The sequence below is a fragment of the Polypterus senegalus genome, chromosome 18 (assembly GCF_016835505.1).
Source record: "Polypterus senegalus isolate Bchr_013 chromosome 18, ASM1683550v1, whole genome shotgun sequence".
Classification (NCBI taxonomy): Eukaryota; Metazoa; Chordata; class Cladistia; order Polypteriformes; family Polypteridae; genus Polypterus; species Polypterus senegalus.
The window spans coordinates 21,424,353-21,444,839 of record NC_053171.1 but is presented as its reverse complement, the minus strand read 5'-3'; the positions used below and the strand labels follow the sequence as shown (position 1 = coordinate 21,444,839).

The window sequence follows — 20,487 nt, the reverse complement described above, 5'->3', positions numbered from 1 at the left end:
CTTGATTTTCAATACCGAGATCGATGAATCCAAGAGAAAAGAGACTTTTGTTATGAGTTTCGGCTGGTTGCAAAAATTAATGGAGCGTAATTCGTTATCTCTCAGATGAAAAGCAACTGTGCTTCAAAAAGATCCAGATTTACTGATTGACAAATTTGTTTCTTTTGTGATGTGGATTTCTCGGTTGCGGATGACCAAAGGTATCCGAGAATGCAACATTATTGGAATGGTTGAGACGTCTGTTTGGTTTGACATGCTGGTGAGACAACCATTCATCCCAGCGGAGCAAAAACAGTCTCTATCAAAACTACTGGTCATGAGAGAGAGAGAGATCATTTTACATTGGTTCTTGCGACCAAGGGTGATGGAACCAAGATGAAGCCGTTCATCGTATTTAAACGCGGAATACGAGAAGTGACAAGGTTGCAGCAAAACGTTCAACTTCAAGGAGCCGTCATAATGTGTTTCCAAAACGGATGGATGAATGAAGATCTCACAATCCAAAGGCTACAAAAAGATTGTGGGAAATTTTCATTCCACAAGAGACTTCTGGTTTGAGACTCTTTATCGTTGCAATACCAGTGCAAACATTAAATGGGAGCTCAAAAAAATACAACATGGACACAGCAGTCGTTCCAGGAGGTTGCACAAAATTTGTGCAGCCAGCAGACGTTTCATGGAACAAATCTTTCAAGGACAAGATCACAACATTCTCTATAAATTGGGTGGCAGGTGTCTATGACAAAGAACTCACACGAATGCGGAAATTTGCGCACACCTTCGCGACGTCTGATGGTGACATGGATCATGTCTGCATGGGATGAAATCTCAAATCAAATGATTCGGGAATCTTTCAAAAATTGTGGCATCACCAATTCTACTGACGGCAGTGAGGATTCATTAATTCATTGCCTCAAAGAAAATCGGCCGTGTTTTGAAGGAAGAGAAAAATTGTCGGCGGCAAGAATTCAAAGCGTCGTGACAAACCTGGAAGCCGTCATTGCAGATTTGGACGACGAATAACAGTGAAAGTTACAGAAAGACATTGCCATTTATCTTTAACAGTCTTATTCAGCATGTGAAATTCAAATGAAGTAGCTGTTTGTAATATTAGCTGATATTTTTGTGTACCTACCTGTGCCGACACGTGCTAAAAAGTATTGCGTTTTGAAGGGTTTTGTTAATAATGGCCGGTCTCAAGTGCCAGGAGACGAGGCTAGTTTTGCAAACAAACGCCGGGGGCTTCTGTTGGAGCGTAAACGGTATGCATTTCCTTAAGCTATGTTCTAGTTAAATGCTTTCTATAAATTAAAAAAAAAGCTTTCACTGCACAGGTGCTTTACAGTGGAGGCTGCATGGTGCATAGAAATTTAGCCTGTCTGGGTGTTTCAGAGTTGGCAGTGAAAGGGGAGAAGACTGTCTATAGTTGTGTTTGATTTTGTCTAGCTGCATTGTCAACAATAACTACAGCGGCTTCCCTTTGCAATTTGATATTTACTTGTTCTAGTGATTTCTGTAAGTAGTTCTTTCTGAATACAGAATAATAGTTGAATTATTTTGCTTTTTCGAATTATTTAGCTTTTTCTTTATAGTTTTCTCATACCGAGTTTTAACATACACAAGCAATTTTCAATCTGACTGTTTAGAGCTAGACCGCTGCAGGCACATTTTGTCTCTAGGTGGTAATTGCTTTTTGTACCTGTCACTGTTTTCACTGGACTGTACATTCCCTGCACACACTGGTCAAGTTTAAAACTCTTTCCACGCTTGTCATTGTGAGTGAAGAACAGATACAAGTAAATTATTTTTTCAGAACCCTTCTTCTGAACATGCCTACATCAAAATAGGTTTAATTACTTATGCTGCTATTTAGCCAATTCTAAGGTTTTTTTATTTTCAGATGTGTATATTTCCTCTTTAACCTTCTTTTGTAAGCTTCTCTGTGATGATATTTGAAAGTGACAAATAATGCATTCAAGCAAATAAGTACATAGTGTAAAATTTATAAGAAGGGTTTTTGTTGAAAAATGTGTATTAAAATTAAACATTGAGTGCTCTGGAAAATGCTAAAATTAACTTGTTTCTTTAGTATATGATTCAAAGCAACCAGAGAGAATAACCCAAACAACCCCTTGGGTGAGGGCTGTTTTTTTTTTTTTTAATTTATTATGAATCAAGGCTTTTTTTTTTCTATCCCAGTTTTATATCTGGCATTAAAAATGCAACATATTTCTTTACTTTTGAGTGATAACAGAAATTTTGATTATAGTTTTGTTGGTGATGGTTCTCTTTGAGTTTTTATTTTTTTGTTTTCATAGAAAACTGAAAAGACAGAGTTTCTGAGCTTCTTTTACAAACACTGTATGCATGTTCTCACTGCCCCCTTGCTGGCAAATACGACAGAGGAGAAGCCCAGTAAAGGTGAGACTACAGCAAACAATGGTCAGTACATTATTCATATAATTTTGTTGCGCAATGCATACCGTGTTTTAAGTTGTAATTTAGTGTAAACCTGTGTCCTCTTTACAGATGTGTGATGTTCAGAAATCTGTATATGTACATTTCCATTACACTTAAGAAATATTTAAGTTCTAGTTTTTACTTCCAGATATTTTACTCAGTGTTTAGTTTGATTTAATAGTTTAATATCTGTGGAATAAAGAATTAAATGGTTATAAGTGACTTTACGTTATTTTGACTAGTACATGTAAAATACTATATATAAATTTTGCTTTTTGGCTGTTTCCAAGTCTTGTGTTAAATCCACCCAATGTAATTTTTCTTTTTGATACATTTAAAATTGCATTCTGTTTCGAGAGAGTGGTGTTTGTGATACATCAGGGTACATATAGGTATCTTTAGTGCATGTTACTGCATATCTAATGTAAAGTGGAAGGCTTGTAAATAGTTTTAATATTCAAAGAATGTCCAGTTTGTTTCCACAAGTTTGTGCAGTTCTTCATATTTCTAATTTTTTGTCAATTTTCCTGCAGATGATTTCCAAACGTCTCAGCTATTGGCCTTAATATTGGAGTTGCTGACATTCTGTGTAGAACATCATACATACCATATCAAGAATTACATTATTAATAAGGATATCCTCAGAAGAGTTCTGGTGTTAATGGCTTCCAGACATGCTTTTCTTGCACTGTGTATGTATGACACTGCAATCGGCAAACACTCATGTCTTTTGCAGTAAAATAACTAATTGGCTTAATATTGCTTCCTTTTACCTCCACCAGGTGCACTTCGATTCATGCGAAAAATTGTTGGTCTAAAAGATGAGTTTTACAACCGTTACATAATGAGAAACTTCTTATTTGAACCAGTAATCAAAGCCTTTCTCAACAATGGATCTCGTTATAACTTGATGAACTCGGCCATTATCGAAATGTTTGAATACATTAGAGTGGTAAGTATTGGCTGCTTTTTGTTTTATTACTTAATAGTTAGTAAAAAAGTAGGAGCCATTCTAAGCAGTGTATTATGCTTTACATTCTGTCAGTCCTTTGGACAGTGCAGAAATGGAGAGACAAATTGAATGTGCTCCGCAGTCTCTGCAAAGCTTTATACCTGATGAAGTCTTTGGATTTTTCCAGTTTGTGAAGTATAATAGTCTTTCATAATAAATTAGTATTAATAATTAGTGTTTTGAAATGTATTCCTAAATGAAAAATGGAAAATTATGCATATTTCCCTGTCTACATAGCCTTAAAATAAAAAATTCTTAAAAGGATCTCTGCAATACCCATACCAATAAAATGCCCACAACCCTATAGATGAGGAGGTTGCCATTCTCGTCAGCAATGTTCGGTTTAGGAGCAAAAATACTATGGTTGCACTATTAACAACTGATGTACAGTTTAGGGCTCTTGCCAAAGGCTTAGTCAGGGTTCCCATTGATCCTTAAACTTTGAAACTAACATTAATCTTCCATTCAAGGAAAACCCCTGGAAATGAAGAATATTGTCAAATTTCCTTTAAAGTGCCTAGAAAAATAAAGCTAGGTTTCTGCAAGCATTCTGGTTGACACGATTTTTCAAACACTTTGTATTCACAGCTGGATGGGGGGGCTGGGGCAGTAGCATAAGCCAGCAAATGGTTGGTCTGTGTCCCACAGGTCTCCCAAGACACAGCCACCTCCAGCAATAAAAACGGTGTGGATGTCTTCAATTGCTGCTTTACTTCTGTTGCAGTATAATTGTTACACTGATGAGACAGTTTTGCCACTGTCTCACAAAATGTCTGTAATCAGTGCATTAGAAGAAAAACTGTATTACTTAAGTGTTAGTAATATTTAATTGTGGTACATTGTTTACTTTTGCCACTGACTTTGATGTTGCCCAGTATTCTAAGTTAATAATTAAAACCGGTGTTATTGAAGATACCTATTCTGTTGCATTCTTTTCACATTTCACAAATCTGTCAAAGGCACCATCGCCACATCTACTCTGACGATTCACTTTAATTCCAAAAAGAAATTCTTGTGAGTTTGTGAAAAGATGATTACCACAGGCTCCTACTGCACTGTCATCAAGAACGCACACAAACGTGTGAAATATTCACAGGTGGCGATACTGGATATATCGGAGGCCCCCTTTTTTTGGTGGAAAGAAAACAGACTTCTGAAGTTGTCAAAAATAAATATGTTTATGTCTGTATGTATTTGCCCTACCAGGACTTCCTTTGAACACCTGTTAAAAACAGAAATGAACATAGGAAAATCTCCATTTAAGCCGTGCAGATCTTCACATATTTCCTCTGTCATGAAACTTTTGTTGTTTCAATTGTTTGCATTATTATAATTTTGTAAGTGGTTATAACTTGTAGCTTTTTGTTATTTATAGGCTTCTGTTTGCAGTGAAATGTCTGCTTAAATGTAAATATGTGGATCTTGTGGGTGTCTTTAGGTGGGTACAAAATTGTCTCGGACACAGAAAGCAAGGGATTATGGTAAGGGGAGCTTTTCAGAATTGGGCGATTTTTAAAAATGGTATCCCTCGGGGGTCAGTTCTTGGGGTGCTGCTCTCTTGTAATATATGTAAAATACCCAAGACAAGAATATAATCCAGTAATAAATTGGTTAAGTGTGTAGATGATATCAAACTAGGTGGAAGGGTAGATTAATGTAGGATCAGCTAAATTGTTACAGAGGGACATGGATAGCATACAAACTGGGCAGATTAAATTTAATGTAAGTAAATGTAAAGTATGACATTTTGGAAGTAGTAAAAAAAAAAAAAAAAATTTGAATACACAAAGGGAGGTCTGAAATTTGAAAGTATACCACACAAGAAGGACCTGGGAGTCACCACTATCTGTGTCCAGACAGGGTACAGAAGTGATGATGAAAGCTAGGAGGGTGTTGTATATCACTACTGTGTTCAGGTTTGGTCACTATTTCTAGAACTGTTCAGCCATCCCCCCCCTTAAGTTTACAGAAGAGCATCTTGGTTGATACCTGGTCTAAGGGACATGATCTATGAGGAGATATTGAAGAATTTGAATCTTTACATTTTAAGCACCCGGAGATTAAGATTGTGTGTGTTGATGTGTTTGAAATTCTGATAGGAATTAGTTGGGGAAATTCCAGGTTTTACTTTAAAAATCTGCAACATGAACATATGGGGGAGCAGTGGGAAATGTAATGGTAGATTTCACATCAATATTCCTTTTACTTCACACAAAAAAACATAGACACATGGAATAAATTACCAAAAAGTGTGATACAGTGTGAGAGTTAAACCTTCAAATCTCGATGAATATTTTTTTGGATGATCAAAGTGGGATAGGATGGTGTGGTTATTGGGCTGAATGGCCCATTTTTGTCACAACCTCTAATGTTCAAAGGGTATCGCATGAACTGTACTTGTGCTTTTTACTAGTTTTGCTGGGGTTGGGTCTAAAGGACAGGTACTTGGTTTCATTTTGTAAATTCCAATTTGCTGTTCTGTGTTAAAGATAAAATTTCTGAAGTGGTGTGTGAAAGGGAGATGGGTTGCAACTGAGTATGCATGATGACTTTGAATCTTATCAATTTTATCCTTTTAAGATTTTCATAAAATCGGTATTGCTACTATTTGTAGTCATTTATGTGTAGAAAGTTCAGATTTCACATCAGAATTCAAAAAATGTATTTGTAGCTTTTTTTTTTCACCCCAGATAAGTCTGGGTAATTAAGTTACTGATCTACCACAACACAATTGCAAACACTGCCTTGCCCAATCCATTCCTTTATTTGTTTATTTGTTTGTTTGTTTGTTTATTTATTTTTTTTGTTTTAAAAGGACTACAACCAAAAAAATGTGTTTCAGATTTATGGCCCTGCATGACCCTGAATTGGACCAAGTTGGTGTGAAAATTTTGCTAAGTGAGCTGAAGTTCCTGCCAAATTTAATCTCCATCAGTCATATTTTTTTTTTTTTTTTTAACGGTTTTATAGTGTGCAGATGATCCTCACCACTCACCCAATGCTTTGAAGCTTGATTTTACCATGTCCATATTCCTGTTAGGAAGTTCAAGTTAACTTTCACATGCCTATTTTGACTAGTACACTCACTATTCTGTTTGTTTTTGATTTTGTGTGCTTGTTCTTGTTGTTCTGAGGTGATGATTTTACTTTGCTGCTGAGGTGCGAGATTCAGGTCAGATTTATTTCCAGGTTTACGGTTTGTGCCATGATTACTGAAACTTCAGTGTTCTTGCAGGAAGATATCAAGTCTCTGACGGCTCATGTTATTGAAAATTACTGGAAAGCTGTTGAAGACGTCAATTACGTACAGACGTTCAAAGGATTAAAATTGCGTTATGAACAGCAAAGGGAAAGGCAGGACAATCCTAAACTTGACAGGTGAGTTATCTGACCGAAAAGGAATTATAATATTTACAAGCATACTAGTACTGTTCAGTCTTTTGGTTGTATCGGTTCAACCAGGGCTGTGGAGTCAGAGACAATTTTGGATACCCGAAGTTGGGGTCGGAGTCGGCAAAAATGTATCGACTCCTAATTTTAAATTGTAATGGGGAAAAAAATGCAGCAAGTTCAAATGTCCCATTCACAAACAATAGTCATAATTAAGTACTTCTCTAATGTAAGAATGAAGCCTAGTGCATAGTTGTTACTACTTGTGTGAAGTTCAGCCAAGCTATTATACAACATGACATTCACATTGTAATATGGATTATGGTACATTACAAAAAGTGTTTTTTTTTATTTCAGATATAATATGTTTAACAAGTTCATTTGAGTGTAAGCAAGTGTAATGGGGTAGGTGTGTGCTATGGCCTGATGTGTGTCCAGGGCTGTGGAGTCGGAGACAGTTGACAATTTTGGGTACCTGGAGTCGGAGTCGGCAAAAAGTTAACCGACTCCGACTCCTACTAAATTCAAATGGGAATTAAAAAAGTAAGTTGAAATGTCCCAATTCACAAACAGTCATAATGAACTACTTCTCTGCTGTAAGAATAAAGCCCAATGCATGCAGTGCATAATGTTACCACAAAACGAACATGTCAAGTAACCATGAAGCATGCTTTTCCTTGACTGTATGTGTCACTATATGGGATGTAATGCACAGGTAAGGTGCGGCACCGCTCTCCATTGTGTCGTGTTCCACTGTTACAGGGAACTGTGAACCTAGCCTAAAGCCCCCCATACATTTACAGTTGCACTGCCGATTTTTCGACCGTTCAATGAGTCATCACGTGTCAAACGCCTGAAAAATCATCTGGTGTGTTCTCGGCTCCGTCGGTTCCCCTTCGCTATGCGCTAGTGAAGGGGACCAAAGGAGCCGAAAACACAGATCTCCCTACCTGTCTCCAGCAGAGGCTCGTTCTGCTGATCAGCTGGCCAGTGAGTGACACAATGCACTAAACTTCTGGCTGGCTGACACATTACTTTGGATGGGGGCGGTGGTCGAGATTTTCGGCAAGCTGGATTTGCCCGTCCATGTGGACACCCGCAATCTGCGACCGCCAATCAATTGTGTTTGTCTTTAATCTGGCATTATAGTAGAGTGTTGGCTTCCTAGCCAGTAGTTCTGTGGTGAATTGACATGTATGTTGCCTTCCTTCAATGGATGTAGAAAATACATTAGCATAGTATATACATACAGAGGAGTCGGAAGATTTAGAAACTGAGGAGTCGGAGCATTTATCTACCGACTCCACAGACAGAACTTCTGTCTGCACTCTCCACATATGCTCCCACCCAGGGCTGAACTTTAGCATAACTTTGCACACCACTTAAGTACTAGGAAGTTAGTTAAGTGGCCCCCCGGAGCCTCCCACTGCCCTGTCTTCAGCAAAAGATCAGCACACATGGGAAAAGGTAGCAGCTTCTGCCCAACTTCCTCTCTCTGCTAGAAGAGCTTAGAAGAAGAACTTGGAGGAACAACTTCTTGGATTCAACTCTAAGTCAGTGGTCATGTTTATTTTAAAACTGCATGGCTGCTTGTGCATATGATGGAAGAGCGTGTGCATGTTTCTGGATAAAACTGCAGGGCTATGTGTATGTTTGTGTGTATGATACAGGAATGTATGAATCTTTGTGTATAGTGCAGATTGTGTATGTTTCTGAGTAAAATGTAGGGCTCTGTATTGTGTGTATGGCACATGTCTGTGCCTGTTTTTCTGTATAGGGCAAATTGTGTCTAGGTTTAATGCTGGGCTATAGCTTATTTGTGTGTGTGTATGTATGTTTTTGTATTTAAATCAAAGTATATGCTAGTTGGTATAACATATTTTATATTTATATTTTGGTGAAAGCGGCACCTCATTCACAATGGCAAAAAGACTGTCGTCAAACACAAGGGCTGCTGTTTATGAGCACTTTACATTATCAAGTGATGGGAAACCTTAAATGTGCCAGTGTATTCTAAGATAATGGTGAAAAACCAATGTGATGCAAAAAGTAGAAGTTTCAATGGGTCTGAAGAAAAAGCACCTAAAAGCGCATCAAATTTGAAAAGACGCAGCGTTTTCATCATAGAGTGTTAGAAGTTGTGAATGAGAAAGATAGCAAAAACATTCCATCTACTTCTGGGATAAAACATTTTCAGAAATCTACTGGAGAACAAACACAACTAAGAATATTCTTTATATCTGACAAAGTTACCATAACAATGACACCAGAAAAATTCAATTCATTATTGAAATGGTAGTAAAGAATAGTGTGCCACAGTCTGACTGTTTCACAGCCAGCTTTTTTAGGCCTGCATGGAGAACTGGCTAAAAAGTTTGGTGTTTCTCTGGAAAGAGAAAGTATCAGGAAACTCTTATAACTGAAGAGGCCAAATGTAAAAAGGAAGAACTACGAGAAGGTCTGAAGGGACATTTTGTCTTCATTAAAATGGATGCATGCACACATCACAGAGTCAATTAATTTGCTATTAAAGTTAGATTTGTTTATGTAAGTAATAAAACAGTAACGCAGACCTTGGCAGTAATGGACACCCAGGCATATCACTCCATTGACTATCTTCAGAAATTAGTGGAGGGTGTTCTAGAAGATTTTGAAATTCTAAAGAAACAGATTCTATGTATTGTGACAGATAATGCTACTAATATGTTAAGCACAATTGAGAAAATGAACAAAGTAGATGAAGAAAGTGACACACAGATATTAGAGGAAGACAGTTCTACAGGTATTGGAGAAAGTGAAACCGAAGATAATAATGAAACTTTGGATAACCTTGCTGAAGAGGCATTTACGCTTACTGCTATTCAACATATGCACTGTGCTGTTCATACTCTGCAACTTGCAATACGAAATGGATTGAAAGATCATCCTGCAGCTACTCCAACTGGCAAATTGAGGCAAGTAACTGTTGCAGCCAGGGACCCTAAAACAGATGTAATTTTGAAAAGACGTGCAGGAAAAGGAGCCATTTTGAAACAAACCACACGCTGGGGAAGCACTTATTTGATGGTAAAGCGTTTGCTTGAACTAAAAGACTTTCTTGAAGAACTGGACAATGAAAATGTTTTATTAACTGAGAGCCAGTGGGCACAAGTAAAAGAGCTGGAGAGTCTACTTTCTTACCCCTTTACTGTCGCCAAGAGGTTGCAATATGAAGATTTTACACCTGGTAAATTTTCTTGGAATGGAAGAGCTCGATATATTGCTTGAACAAAACTGGAGGGTTAATAGCTAGGCATTGTATCTTAATTGAAGAAAAGAGAGAGTCTCTTACTTAGATAATCAAATCTTGTTAGCTGCTATTTATGTTGATCCAATGAGCCAAATTTTGTTGAGCAGTGACCAGATTGCTAATGGGGGGAAAAAGGCACTCTATGATGTAGCAGTTCGCATGAAGGGCTTACTACCACCTGAAACCTCACCACTGGATGAAGCTATAAACACTGGTAACTCGAGATCATCCTCTTCAAATGAAGAATTCGGCTTTGATTCCTACTTGCACAAAATGGAAGTATTCAAAAGTAAAGTGACATTGCCTATGCATGAAAGATAAACGACCAGTAAATGTCCAAATAAGGTGATTCCAGCATGAGTTTTTTAATGAATTAAAAAGTTGAAAAGTATGATCACTCATCGAAACTGACAGTAGAAGAAGCCATCCTTGTTTATCCAGAGATTATTAGTGATGTGGCTAGAACTGTAACAGCAATGCCACCCACCCAAGTCAGTGTAGAAAGACTATTTTCAGCTCTAAATATAATCAAATCAGATTTAAGAGCTTCTGTGAAAGAGAATCTGGCAGAAGCAATTCTATTTCTTAGAACACTACATTGAGTTAATTTTGGATTGCATTTAACAGCTATTCTACTCTACAGCTACATTCCGAGTTTAATATATACACTGTTTTAGGTTTTCAGCTTTGTTTTTTGTTCATGTAGTTAAGCTTTGTTTTTGTTTTAAAACTACTAAAGAATGTGGTTTATATTTTTGAACTGGGAAAGTTCATGTTCCTGATTTTTATGCATGCTAATACTTTATAGCCACTTGATAAAAACAATAAATAAAACCTTATTGTTTACATATTTTTTTTTGTCTTTTGTTTAAACTGGTCAATATGGTAGAGAGTCGGCTTCCTAGCCAGTAGTTCTGTGGTTAAATGACGTGTATGTTGCCTTCCTTCAATCAACATAGAAAATACATTAGCATATTAAATACAGAGGAGTCTGAGTCAGAAGTACTGGAAACTTAAGGAGTTGGAGTTGAAGGATTTATCTACCGACTCCACAGCCCTGAATTTCAACTTATATGTTGGTCAAATTTATATACAACCATGAATGAATAAATGAATAACCGATGGTGTAATTTTCTTGGTAAAGTGCATTCAAGTTCAGTCTGATTTCATTGTCCTCTCAGACCATGGATACATTAGAGTGAACTGGAAATGGTGGTATACTTGTTTCCAAATACTAACTTCATTATTCTGAAAGAAATGTTTCTGTCTGAACTTATTGCAGCATGCGATCAATTTTAAGGAACCATAGATTTCGTCGGGATGCACGTACACTTGAAGATGAGGAGGAAATATGGTTTAATACAGATGAAGATGACCTTGAAGATGGAGAAGCTGTTGTCCCTCCATCAGACAAACTCAAGGCTGACGAAGACCTAATAGATCCTATTAGTAAATTTATGGAAAGAAAAAAATGTAAGTTATGGTAAAGCATTGTGTTTTAGTTCAGTGTAGATCTAGATGTACCATTTTATTGCAGTTTGCTCATGCTCATTCCATCCCACTAAAAGAAAAGTTGTGAGATGGTGTTTTTTGTAGGTTACTGCCCTTTGCCTAATGTAGAGCTATTCAGTGTCTGACTGAAACTGTGATACTATTAATATTTATTTACATCACCTTGTTGGCCTGTGTCATAGCAGCCTGATAGTCTCAAACTGTCACGTTTTGCTATTTTGAAACTATTTAATAAACAAGTTATTGCCAGACAACAGCTGGCTTGTCTAGTTTGTTTAGCTCAGTCATGCTCTTTCCCCACTTACCCAACCTACCTTTTTATGTGTGACGGATTGACTGACTTAAATCTGTTTGATTATAGTGAAAGAATCTGAAGAAAAGGAGATACTTCCAAAAACTAATCTCACTGGTCGACAAAGTCCTAGCTTCAAGCTGTCTTTCTCAAGTGGAAACAAGACCAATCTCACCAGCCAATCGTCTGCCAGTAACCATCCTGGCTCACCGGGTTCTCCAGGTTCACCAGGCTCACCAGGCTCTGTAACGAAAAGCACCACTCAGGCAGCAGCTATCACGACAAAGGTATAGTAAAGGTTTTATCCTCTGTTTACTGAGCTCAGTTATGCCGGGCTTGACAGTCCCAGTTTGTAATTTTTAATGTGTGTGTGGGTTGTTTTTTTTTTGGGCATTATAATCTAGCCTATGAACTAATACATCACACATTTAGATTTTATTTCAGAAACTATGTTATACACTTTTTTTACAATTTGACACATTACTCACATCAAACATCTGATCTGCTCAAGCATTTCACAAGACTACAGCACACTTGTGCAACTAGCCCATAAATGCTCAAAACAGTTGTCACATGCATTAAAATATACTACAAAGTTGATTATTTTTTGCAAGACCCTCACCAAGTGGTTATATTCCATTTCTCATTTACAAACAAACCACATTACTCTTGTCTGTTTATCAAAACAATAATGATGGTATTTGGAACAAAGATAAAAGCGGAAAAAAGACACATGAGAACATTCACCTAAATGAATTGTCTAGTTAAAAATATGAAACCACTATAAGTAATAAACATGGAAACAACTCTAATAATTGGTACTGAACAAAATTAGTGTTGCTGTAGACCACTGAAATTGTATTGCACAGTGAACAGATGAAAGTAAATAAAAATCATATTTGTCATATACTGTACTATGTGTAATTTGTATGTAGTGAAATGGTTAGTTGCTCAACTCCAATGACTGTCTGAGAAGAACATAGTGACAATTATACACGACTTCATCAATATTAAAAAATCATTAATAGAATTATATGTGATTTAAAAAATAACTAAAGTAATTTTAGAGAGTTTACAATACAGCATCATGTAATTCTACACACCTTTTTCAGCATTGTTGGGTGAGAGCTTCACCTCGGTCTCTCTCAAGTGGATTTTAGACCATGGCACAGAAAATAAAATACACTTTTGTTGGGATGGCTGGTGTCATGGATAATTTTCTTAGCCCTGATCCAACATCACTTGCCATAGATGTCCAGGAAATTAGGGAATGCACACCCAGGGATGCATTCAGAATGACTTCACCACTATTTGCAGAGTGTTGCAGTTCTACTGCATGTTTCCAAACCAGGTGGTTATACTTCCTGTTAGGATACATTCAGTAAAGGATGTATAGAAGTTATTCAGTATCTAGGAAATGTTGCTGTACCTTTGTCACCATGGTGTCAATGTGCTTGGACCAAATCAGGTTCTCTAACGTGGACACTGAGGTATCAAACTGTACACCCAAGTGCTGTTAATATTGAGAAGGTTAATAGAGAGAACTCTGGGATTCCTTTAACCTCTTCTGTCTGTCTCTGCCCCCTCACCGTCCTCAAATACCTGATACTTATTTGTGCACTCCCTTTTCTCAAAGTCTTGTGATTGCCTTTGATCAGCTCTCATTTCATGTTAGAGCTATACAGTGAAGAAAGGAACACGGGCAGTATGTAATTGCTTAGGAGTAAGTCAGTTTGGTGATATCCACCTGCATAATGAAATTCACAGCAGGTGCATACATTTTTCAAAAGAATGAAATATTACAATGCTAAAAACATTGTTCGTGCCAGTTTACATACCACATGCAGGAAGTGTTTTGCATACTCTGGTTATATATATATATATATCGTGAGCTACTGTGTCAAAGCGAGAAAATAATTCTTTGAGTTCACTAGTAAGTGGGCCAGCTGTTTTTAATGAGGTTGTAAATCTCAAGTGAGAAATGCAGCATACAATGAAAAATGTGTTTCTGTTGTGCATTATGTGCATCAGCAGTTTGAAGAAAATGAGCAACTGTCAGTGAGTTGTGACCAAATGCAGCAGTGCTATAGCAATTTCCTGAGTTTCTGAGAGTTTTTGTTGTGATGAATGTGTTAAATGATTGCAAAATTATAATAAACTGTACTGAAAATGTTTTAGCTCAACAATAGATCTCACACTTTTTTTTAAAAATAAGAACAAGTTGGCATTTAATTACTTTTCTTGCAGCATCAGCACTGTTACTTCTGTTACATAATACTGTAGATTTGGTCCCACTATAGTCTGTCTATAAGTTGTTTTAAGTTGACATGTCACACAGAACTCCAAAAATGGGCTGGACAGAATTATTGGCACCTTTTCAAAATTGTGAGAAAATAGTTTTATTTCAAGCATATGATGCTCATTTGAACTCACCTGTGGCAAGAAACAGGTGCTAGCAATTCACACCTGAATCCAGTTAAAATGGAGAAAATTTGACTCCGTCTTTCTGTTGTGTGTCTGAGTGTGCCACACTAAGCATGGAGAACAGAAAGAAGAACAGAGAATTGTCTGAGGACTTGAGAACAAAAATTGTGGAAAATAACAATCTCAAGGCTACAAGTCCATCTCCAGAGATCTTCATGTTCCTTTGTCCATGGTGCGCAACATAATCAAGACGTTCACAACACTTGGCACTGTAGCTAATCTCCCTGGACATGGATGGAAGAGAAAAATTGATAAAAGACTGCAACGAAAGATAATCCAAATGGTGGATAAATGGCCCCAATCAACTTCAAAACACATTCAAGCTGTTCTGCAGACTCCGGGTGCAACAGTGTCAGCTCGAACTATCTGTCGACATCTGAACAAAATGAAACGCTATGGCAAGAGAGCCAGGAGGACCCCACTGCTGACACAGAAACATAAAGCCAGACTGGAGTTTGCCAAAATGTACTTGAGGAAGCCAAAATCTTTCTGGGCGAACGTCTTGTGGACAGAGGAGACCAAGGTAGAGCTTTTTGGTAAAGCTAATCATTCTACTGTTTACAGAAAACAGAATGAGGCCTACGAAGAAAAGAACAACACAGTACCTACAGTCAAACATGGTGGAGGTTCTAAGGTGTTTTGGGGATGTTTTGCTGCCTCTGGCACTGGATGTCTTGGCTGTGTGCAAGGCATCATGAAATCTGAAGACTACCAAAAGATTTTGGGGCGCAATGCAGGGCCCAGTGTCAGAAAGCTGGGTCTGCGTCAGAGGTCATGGGTGTTCCAGCAGAACAATAACCCAAAAATACCTCTAAAAGCACCCAGAAATGGTTGAAGACAATGCGCTGGAGAGTTCTGAAGTGGCCAGCAATGAGTCCGGATCTAAAACCGATTGAACACTTATGGAGAGATCTCAAAATTGCTGTTGGGAGAAGGCGCCCTTCAAATCTGAGAGACCGTGAGCAGTTTGCAAAAGAAGAGTGGTCGGAAATTCCAATTGAGAGACGTAACAAGCTTGTTGATGGTTATAGGAAGCGCTTGATTTCAGTTATTTCCAAAGGGCGTGCAACCAAATATTAAGTTGAGGGTGCCAATAATTTTGTCCAGCCTGGTTTTTGAGTTTTGTATGAAATGTCGTCAGATTTTGCTTTTTTCCCTCTTTTTTTAGTTTGTGTTGTTCCAATGCACATAAAGGAAATTTAACGTGTATACCAAAACATTTGTAATTGCAACAATTTTGCTTTTTACATTTTTAAACCTATGACGACTTAGGACAAAAACTGCACTTTAGTGAAATCTTTTGGTCAATTCTAACTCCTTTTATGGGTCGGTCTGCAAATCTTGACTGGAAAGCACAAACACGGAGAAGTTAAAGGGTTCTTACCACTGTCTTGTCTGCACAGAGTTGTTTTGCATATCTAGGTGACCAGACCATCCTTCTCCTGACTAAGTTGCATCTCTGTGACTCAAAGGTTTACAGCTGATCACCATGTTCTGAAAGTAAATGGTGTCTCTGTCCTTTTTTTCCGCTGCGTAAGATGCTAGTAGTGGTGTTTTGGTCCCACCCCCCACTTTTAATATCGCTTTAGTCAGTCAGTCATTTCCCAACTCGCTATATCCTAACCGTTTCATGGGGGTCTTTTGGAGCCAATCCCAGCCAACACATGGCGCAAGGCAGGAACAAATCCCCGGGCAGGATGCCAGCCCACCGCTGGGCACACACCCACATGCCAAAAGAACAATTTTTAGGATCGCCAATTAACCTAATCCGGAATGTCTTTGGACGGTGGGAGGAAACTGGAGCATCCGGAGGAAACCCTTGCAGACACGGAGGACATGCAAACTTCTAGCAGGAAGGACCCAGGAAGCAAACCCAGGTCTCCTTACTGCAAGGCAGCAGCGTTACCACTGCGCCACTGTGCTGCCCTAATATCACTTTAAGAACCTACTAAATACAACTTACAAAATGTACAAACCTGGCCAGTATCTTCATTGAGCTTTGCCAACCGTATGTATTTTCATGCAAGGACTAAGGGCATGTTTATACTTCACGCTCAGAATACGCACGCATCATGGTTGCCACGCAATCCCAGCGTTCATTTGACACGTCTTCTGAGCATGTTCTCAGAAATGAATGAGATGCGTGGAGGAGTTGCAGTACCAGCAAAAAGTCCGGGGGGGGGTTCGCAATGTGATAAGTCGGAATTTGACATCATAGTCTGTTTACTATCTACATGTGACAGAAGGCCGCTTTGAGGATCCTACAGGATTGATGTGTGTGTACTGCAGTGTTTGCATTTTGTGTCACCACATTGAACCATTCATCAGTCAAGCAAATGCATTCGTGTTACTTTTATGTTCAAGTGTTGCGTATGTCTACTTTAACCTTGTAGTTTATTTTGTCATTAAAGTAGACTGTCGTAATCGTCATCTTAAAACCAACCCAGTTGTTAATCGCTATGTGCTTCTGGGGCTTCCTCCTGAACTGACAGCAGCAATCGCCACAACACATTACATTTATGATATTCCAGCTCTCTGCACATTAAGAATCCTTCAATGTATTTACTGGATACAATTTTCATGATGAAATGCATTAAAGTATGTATGTTGCATTTTACAGATAAGTCATTATCTTCATTTAAATAATGAATACTGATAATTACACATGTTTGGGTAGCACGGTGGCAGAGTGGTAGCACTGCTGCCTAACAGGGAGTCGCATCTCTTGTGTTCCCTGCCTTGAGTTTACATGTTTTTCTGGTGAGTTTCCACAGTGTCTCCGGTTTCCTTCCAAAGACAGGAAGGAAATAGGGAATTTGGTGACAAAAATGGCGTTTGTGTGTGCTTGTGTTCACCTTGCGATGAGCTGATGCCCCATCCTGGAACTTTGTTTTTCTCGTGCCTGATACTTGCTAGAATGGGCACATCCCCGGATTGATGGGTGTAATCATTAAATATCCTTTTCAGAGATATTGTGGCAAGATGTCCTTGTGAATTGCCTGAAGCATCAATTAAATTCCAACATCGCAAAGCTGAATGTTTTCTCACAGTGGTGATCTTGCACTACCACCTGGTGGAACCTTTCAGATTTACGTAATGTACGCTCACAAGTATAAACAGACGCATCACGGCAAGTATAAACCTGGCCTGAGATTATTCTTCACTATTCTTTGTTGCCTTTTTGTTTAGCTGCTTTACTACAGTTTTTTATGTTAATTCCTCTGGTAACACTACTCTTGTTCCCAGAAAAACACATCCATGCCCAACTGATAATTCTAATACAGGTGTGTGTTGAAGGCTCATAACTCATTGACCCCACCATGCTGTCCTTCCATTACCTACTTAAAGTATTTTGGACAACACAGTGTCTATGTGTGTTAAATGTTCTTCCAGATTGAGTAAGCATCCTTAGATGTGATCAGCTAATAGTTTATTAACTGTCTTGGCACTTTGTGTGTTTCAGCATATCATTTTTGGCTAGGGCCCTCTTGAAAGAGCTATCAGCATTATGTCTGTCTGAGTAGCGAGGACATTGTGGATATGCACATAGAGAAGTATCTTAAGGCATAACTTGCTTGCTTCATACATTTTTGCACCCTATTCCAGTTACCAGACTGTAGCTCTGAGTTACTGGTAGTGGAGTTCTTTGTAATTTCTCTGTCCAGTTGCAGTTACTGCATTTTTGATTATGCATATATACAGTATTGTAAACATGTTACAGGCTTTTAGGGACATTATTGTCATGTACAGGGAGCACAGATTCTTTTCTTACACAAACGTAACATGTAACATGCTGCCACTCAACAGCACCATGCTGACAATCTTACTTTGAAACATTTGTCTTCTGTGCCTGAAATATCTCAGAACTCAGTTTACAGTACTGCTTGCCTTTGGGATTTAATGGTGGAAATGTGTAACAATAGACTGCACTGAATAATAATCAATAAATGCCCTGAAATGGGTGGACCATGTATAAAGTGTTTCTAATGTGTGACCAAAATGTGTGCAAATTCTTAGTTTGCAATGTGCAATTTAATCACATCTGAATTCTTTGATTTGTAATTTTAAACTGTGAAGGAGATGAGTAAATTAAGAAAAATGGGACAAAGACACACCTTATGGAGGGCACTGTAAATGGAATTGCTGCTTCACGTTTCCTTTAATGTTCTCAGACACAGTTGTACTACTCTCTCTACTTTCACAGCTAGTGCCATTGATGATTTGATCAAATCTGTTCTGTTTCAGGGGGGCCTTGTTGGGCTGGTTGATTACCCTGATGATGACGAAGAGGAGGAGGAGGAGGAGGAAGAAGTAGAAAGCAAGGAGGAAGGCCCACCTCTGTCAAAAAAATCTAGGCTGGGGTCATAACTGCACTTCCTGCACTAGCATGTGGGTCTTTGCCCACTTCAGTTATCTTTCGCTTGGAAGAAGTACAAACCACAGTAATCGAGAACCAAGTCCACCACTTTCAGTGAGGGAGCTGGAGAGCCTAATAAGAGACGGATCTAGTATAACCACAAGGAATTCTGCTGATCAAGTGCCAATCTGAGGAAAGAGGACAGAAGTAGATGAATGAAAATAAATATATATATATATATATATATATATATATATATATATATATATATATATATATATATATAATTTGCAGATAAATCAGCTAAACAATTTAAGGGGAAAAAGACTGATGCTCATGAACTTACGGGTTCGGACCACACCTTGCCCCTTTCTCAGGGATGGACAAAACAGCAAAGCCCAATGGGCAGCACATTCAGCACCAGGATGTCTCCAGTCAAGAAAGATAACTTTCTCTTGGACCAGATAGAGACTTCGGAAGAAGAGGCTGTTCAGCAAGAATTCTTCCCAGAAAAGCCAGCAGTTTCTTGATATGAAGAGACCTGCCTTTAAGTAGAACATGTTCTGGATGTTTTAAACTACACTAGAACAGGTTTTTAAAACCTTCATAGGGGGAAGAGCTAAAAAGTCCCCCATTTTATTCTACCCATTTTGCCCTTTAAAACTGCAAATTTTGGAAATTTATGATCCCTTCTTGATTAAAGATTGAGTGGAATTCTAGATGTGATCATTTTGTGTCATATCTTTGTTTTTCATTTTCCCTTGAGTGTACACTTAGTTGTTGAATATATTTGGGACCATTAAAAAAGGAAGAAAAAAATCTTTGTAATATAATTTTATTGTTGTGCTGGTTACCTGCATTGTATTTTTGTTTCCTTGCACCAAGATGCAGTGAATTCAGGTGTAATGGTTATCTAAACTGCATCCAGTAGCAATACATTTTTGTGACTGAATATTTTATATTGAACTTTACAAGTTGTCAAATGCCGTTCATTACAATAAAACAGCACTGTTAAATTCTAATGTTACACAATATTTTAAGTGAAGTGTTTCCCAAACATTAACTCCTACAAGTGTGCTGGCATTATGGCATATGGCTATTTTGTTAAATTTAGAAAGCACACTGCTGAAGGTGCCTTATGCAAGTTGAGCTTGTCTTGAATTTCAAGATGTGAAATGTGTGTGTGTTTTTTCCTTTTTGAATAGTAAAAGTTATGTTGCCAAAGAAGACTTGTGTGTCCTGGTCTGGTGCAGTGCAGTTTACCAGGCTGTAACTTGACTTTTCTTGCCAGTCTTCAAGATCTGGATTTGCACATGGCTGTCAAGTGGTCTGAAGTAATTCTGACGATTTGGATTGGAGAGGTGAGAACTCCCAAAACTCATAACATTTTTATAAAGCCTACTCTTTTCTGCTGTGTCTCAGGATATTTGATTCCATGGATTTCTGCTTAATTGATTACTATGTTGCACATGTAAAAGGTCAGAAATGATTGGTTTAAAATACAGAAAATGTTAAATCCTATAAATAATGCACAAACTGACCATTTACAAGGTGGAATTTAACTTGACACATTCTCCAACCATTACACAGGTGAAGATTCTTTTTTTTTTCCCTAATGATACTTGACAACATTCAGATTTGTGTTGATGGCTTTTAAAATGAGCTAGAAGGATAAGGATCTTGGTTTTGTA

The 20,487-nt window shown here is 38.0% G+C and overlaps 1 protein-coding gene across 2 annotated transcripts in view; it reads left to right on the top strand.

Annotated features, from left to right (window-relative positions):
* Window positions 1–19,823, top strand: part of smek1 (SMEK homolog 1, suppressor of mek1 (Dictyostelium)) — a 66,700-nt gene extending 46,877 nt beyond the window's left edge. The window contains exons 9-15 of one of the 2 annotated variants that reach the window (XM_039742107.1): window positions 2,319–2,421; window positions 2,994–3,152; window positions 3,243–3,412; window positions 6,708–6,850; window positions 11,434–11,624; window positions 12,025–12,242; window positions 18,685–19,823. In XM_039742107.1, coding sequence (XP_039598041.1) covers window positions 2,319–2,421; window positions 2,994–3,152; window positions 3,243–3,412; window positions 6,708–6,850; window positions 11,434–11,624; window positions 12,025–12,242; window positions 18,685–18,807 — 1,107 coding nt within the window. In that variant the 3' untranslated portion in view covers window positions 18,808–19,823. Of the gene's footprint in view, window positions 1–2,318; window positions 2,443–2,993; window positions 3,153–3,242; window positions 3,413–6,707; window positions 6,851–11,433; window positions 11,625–12,024; window positions 12,243–18,684 lie in introns of both variants that reach the window. The other variant, XM_039742106.1, reaches the window with a different exon arrangement.
* Window positions 19,824–20,487: the final 664 nt, after the last annotated feature.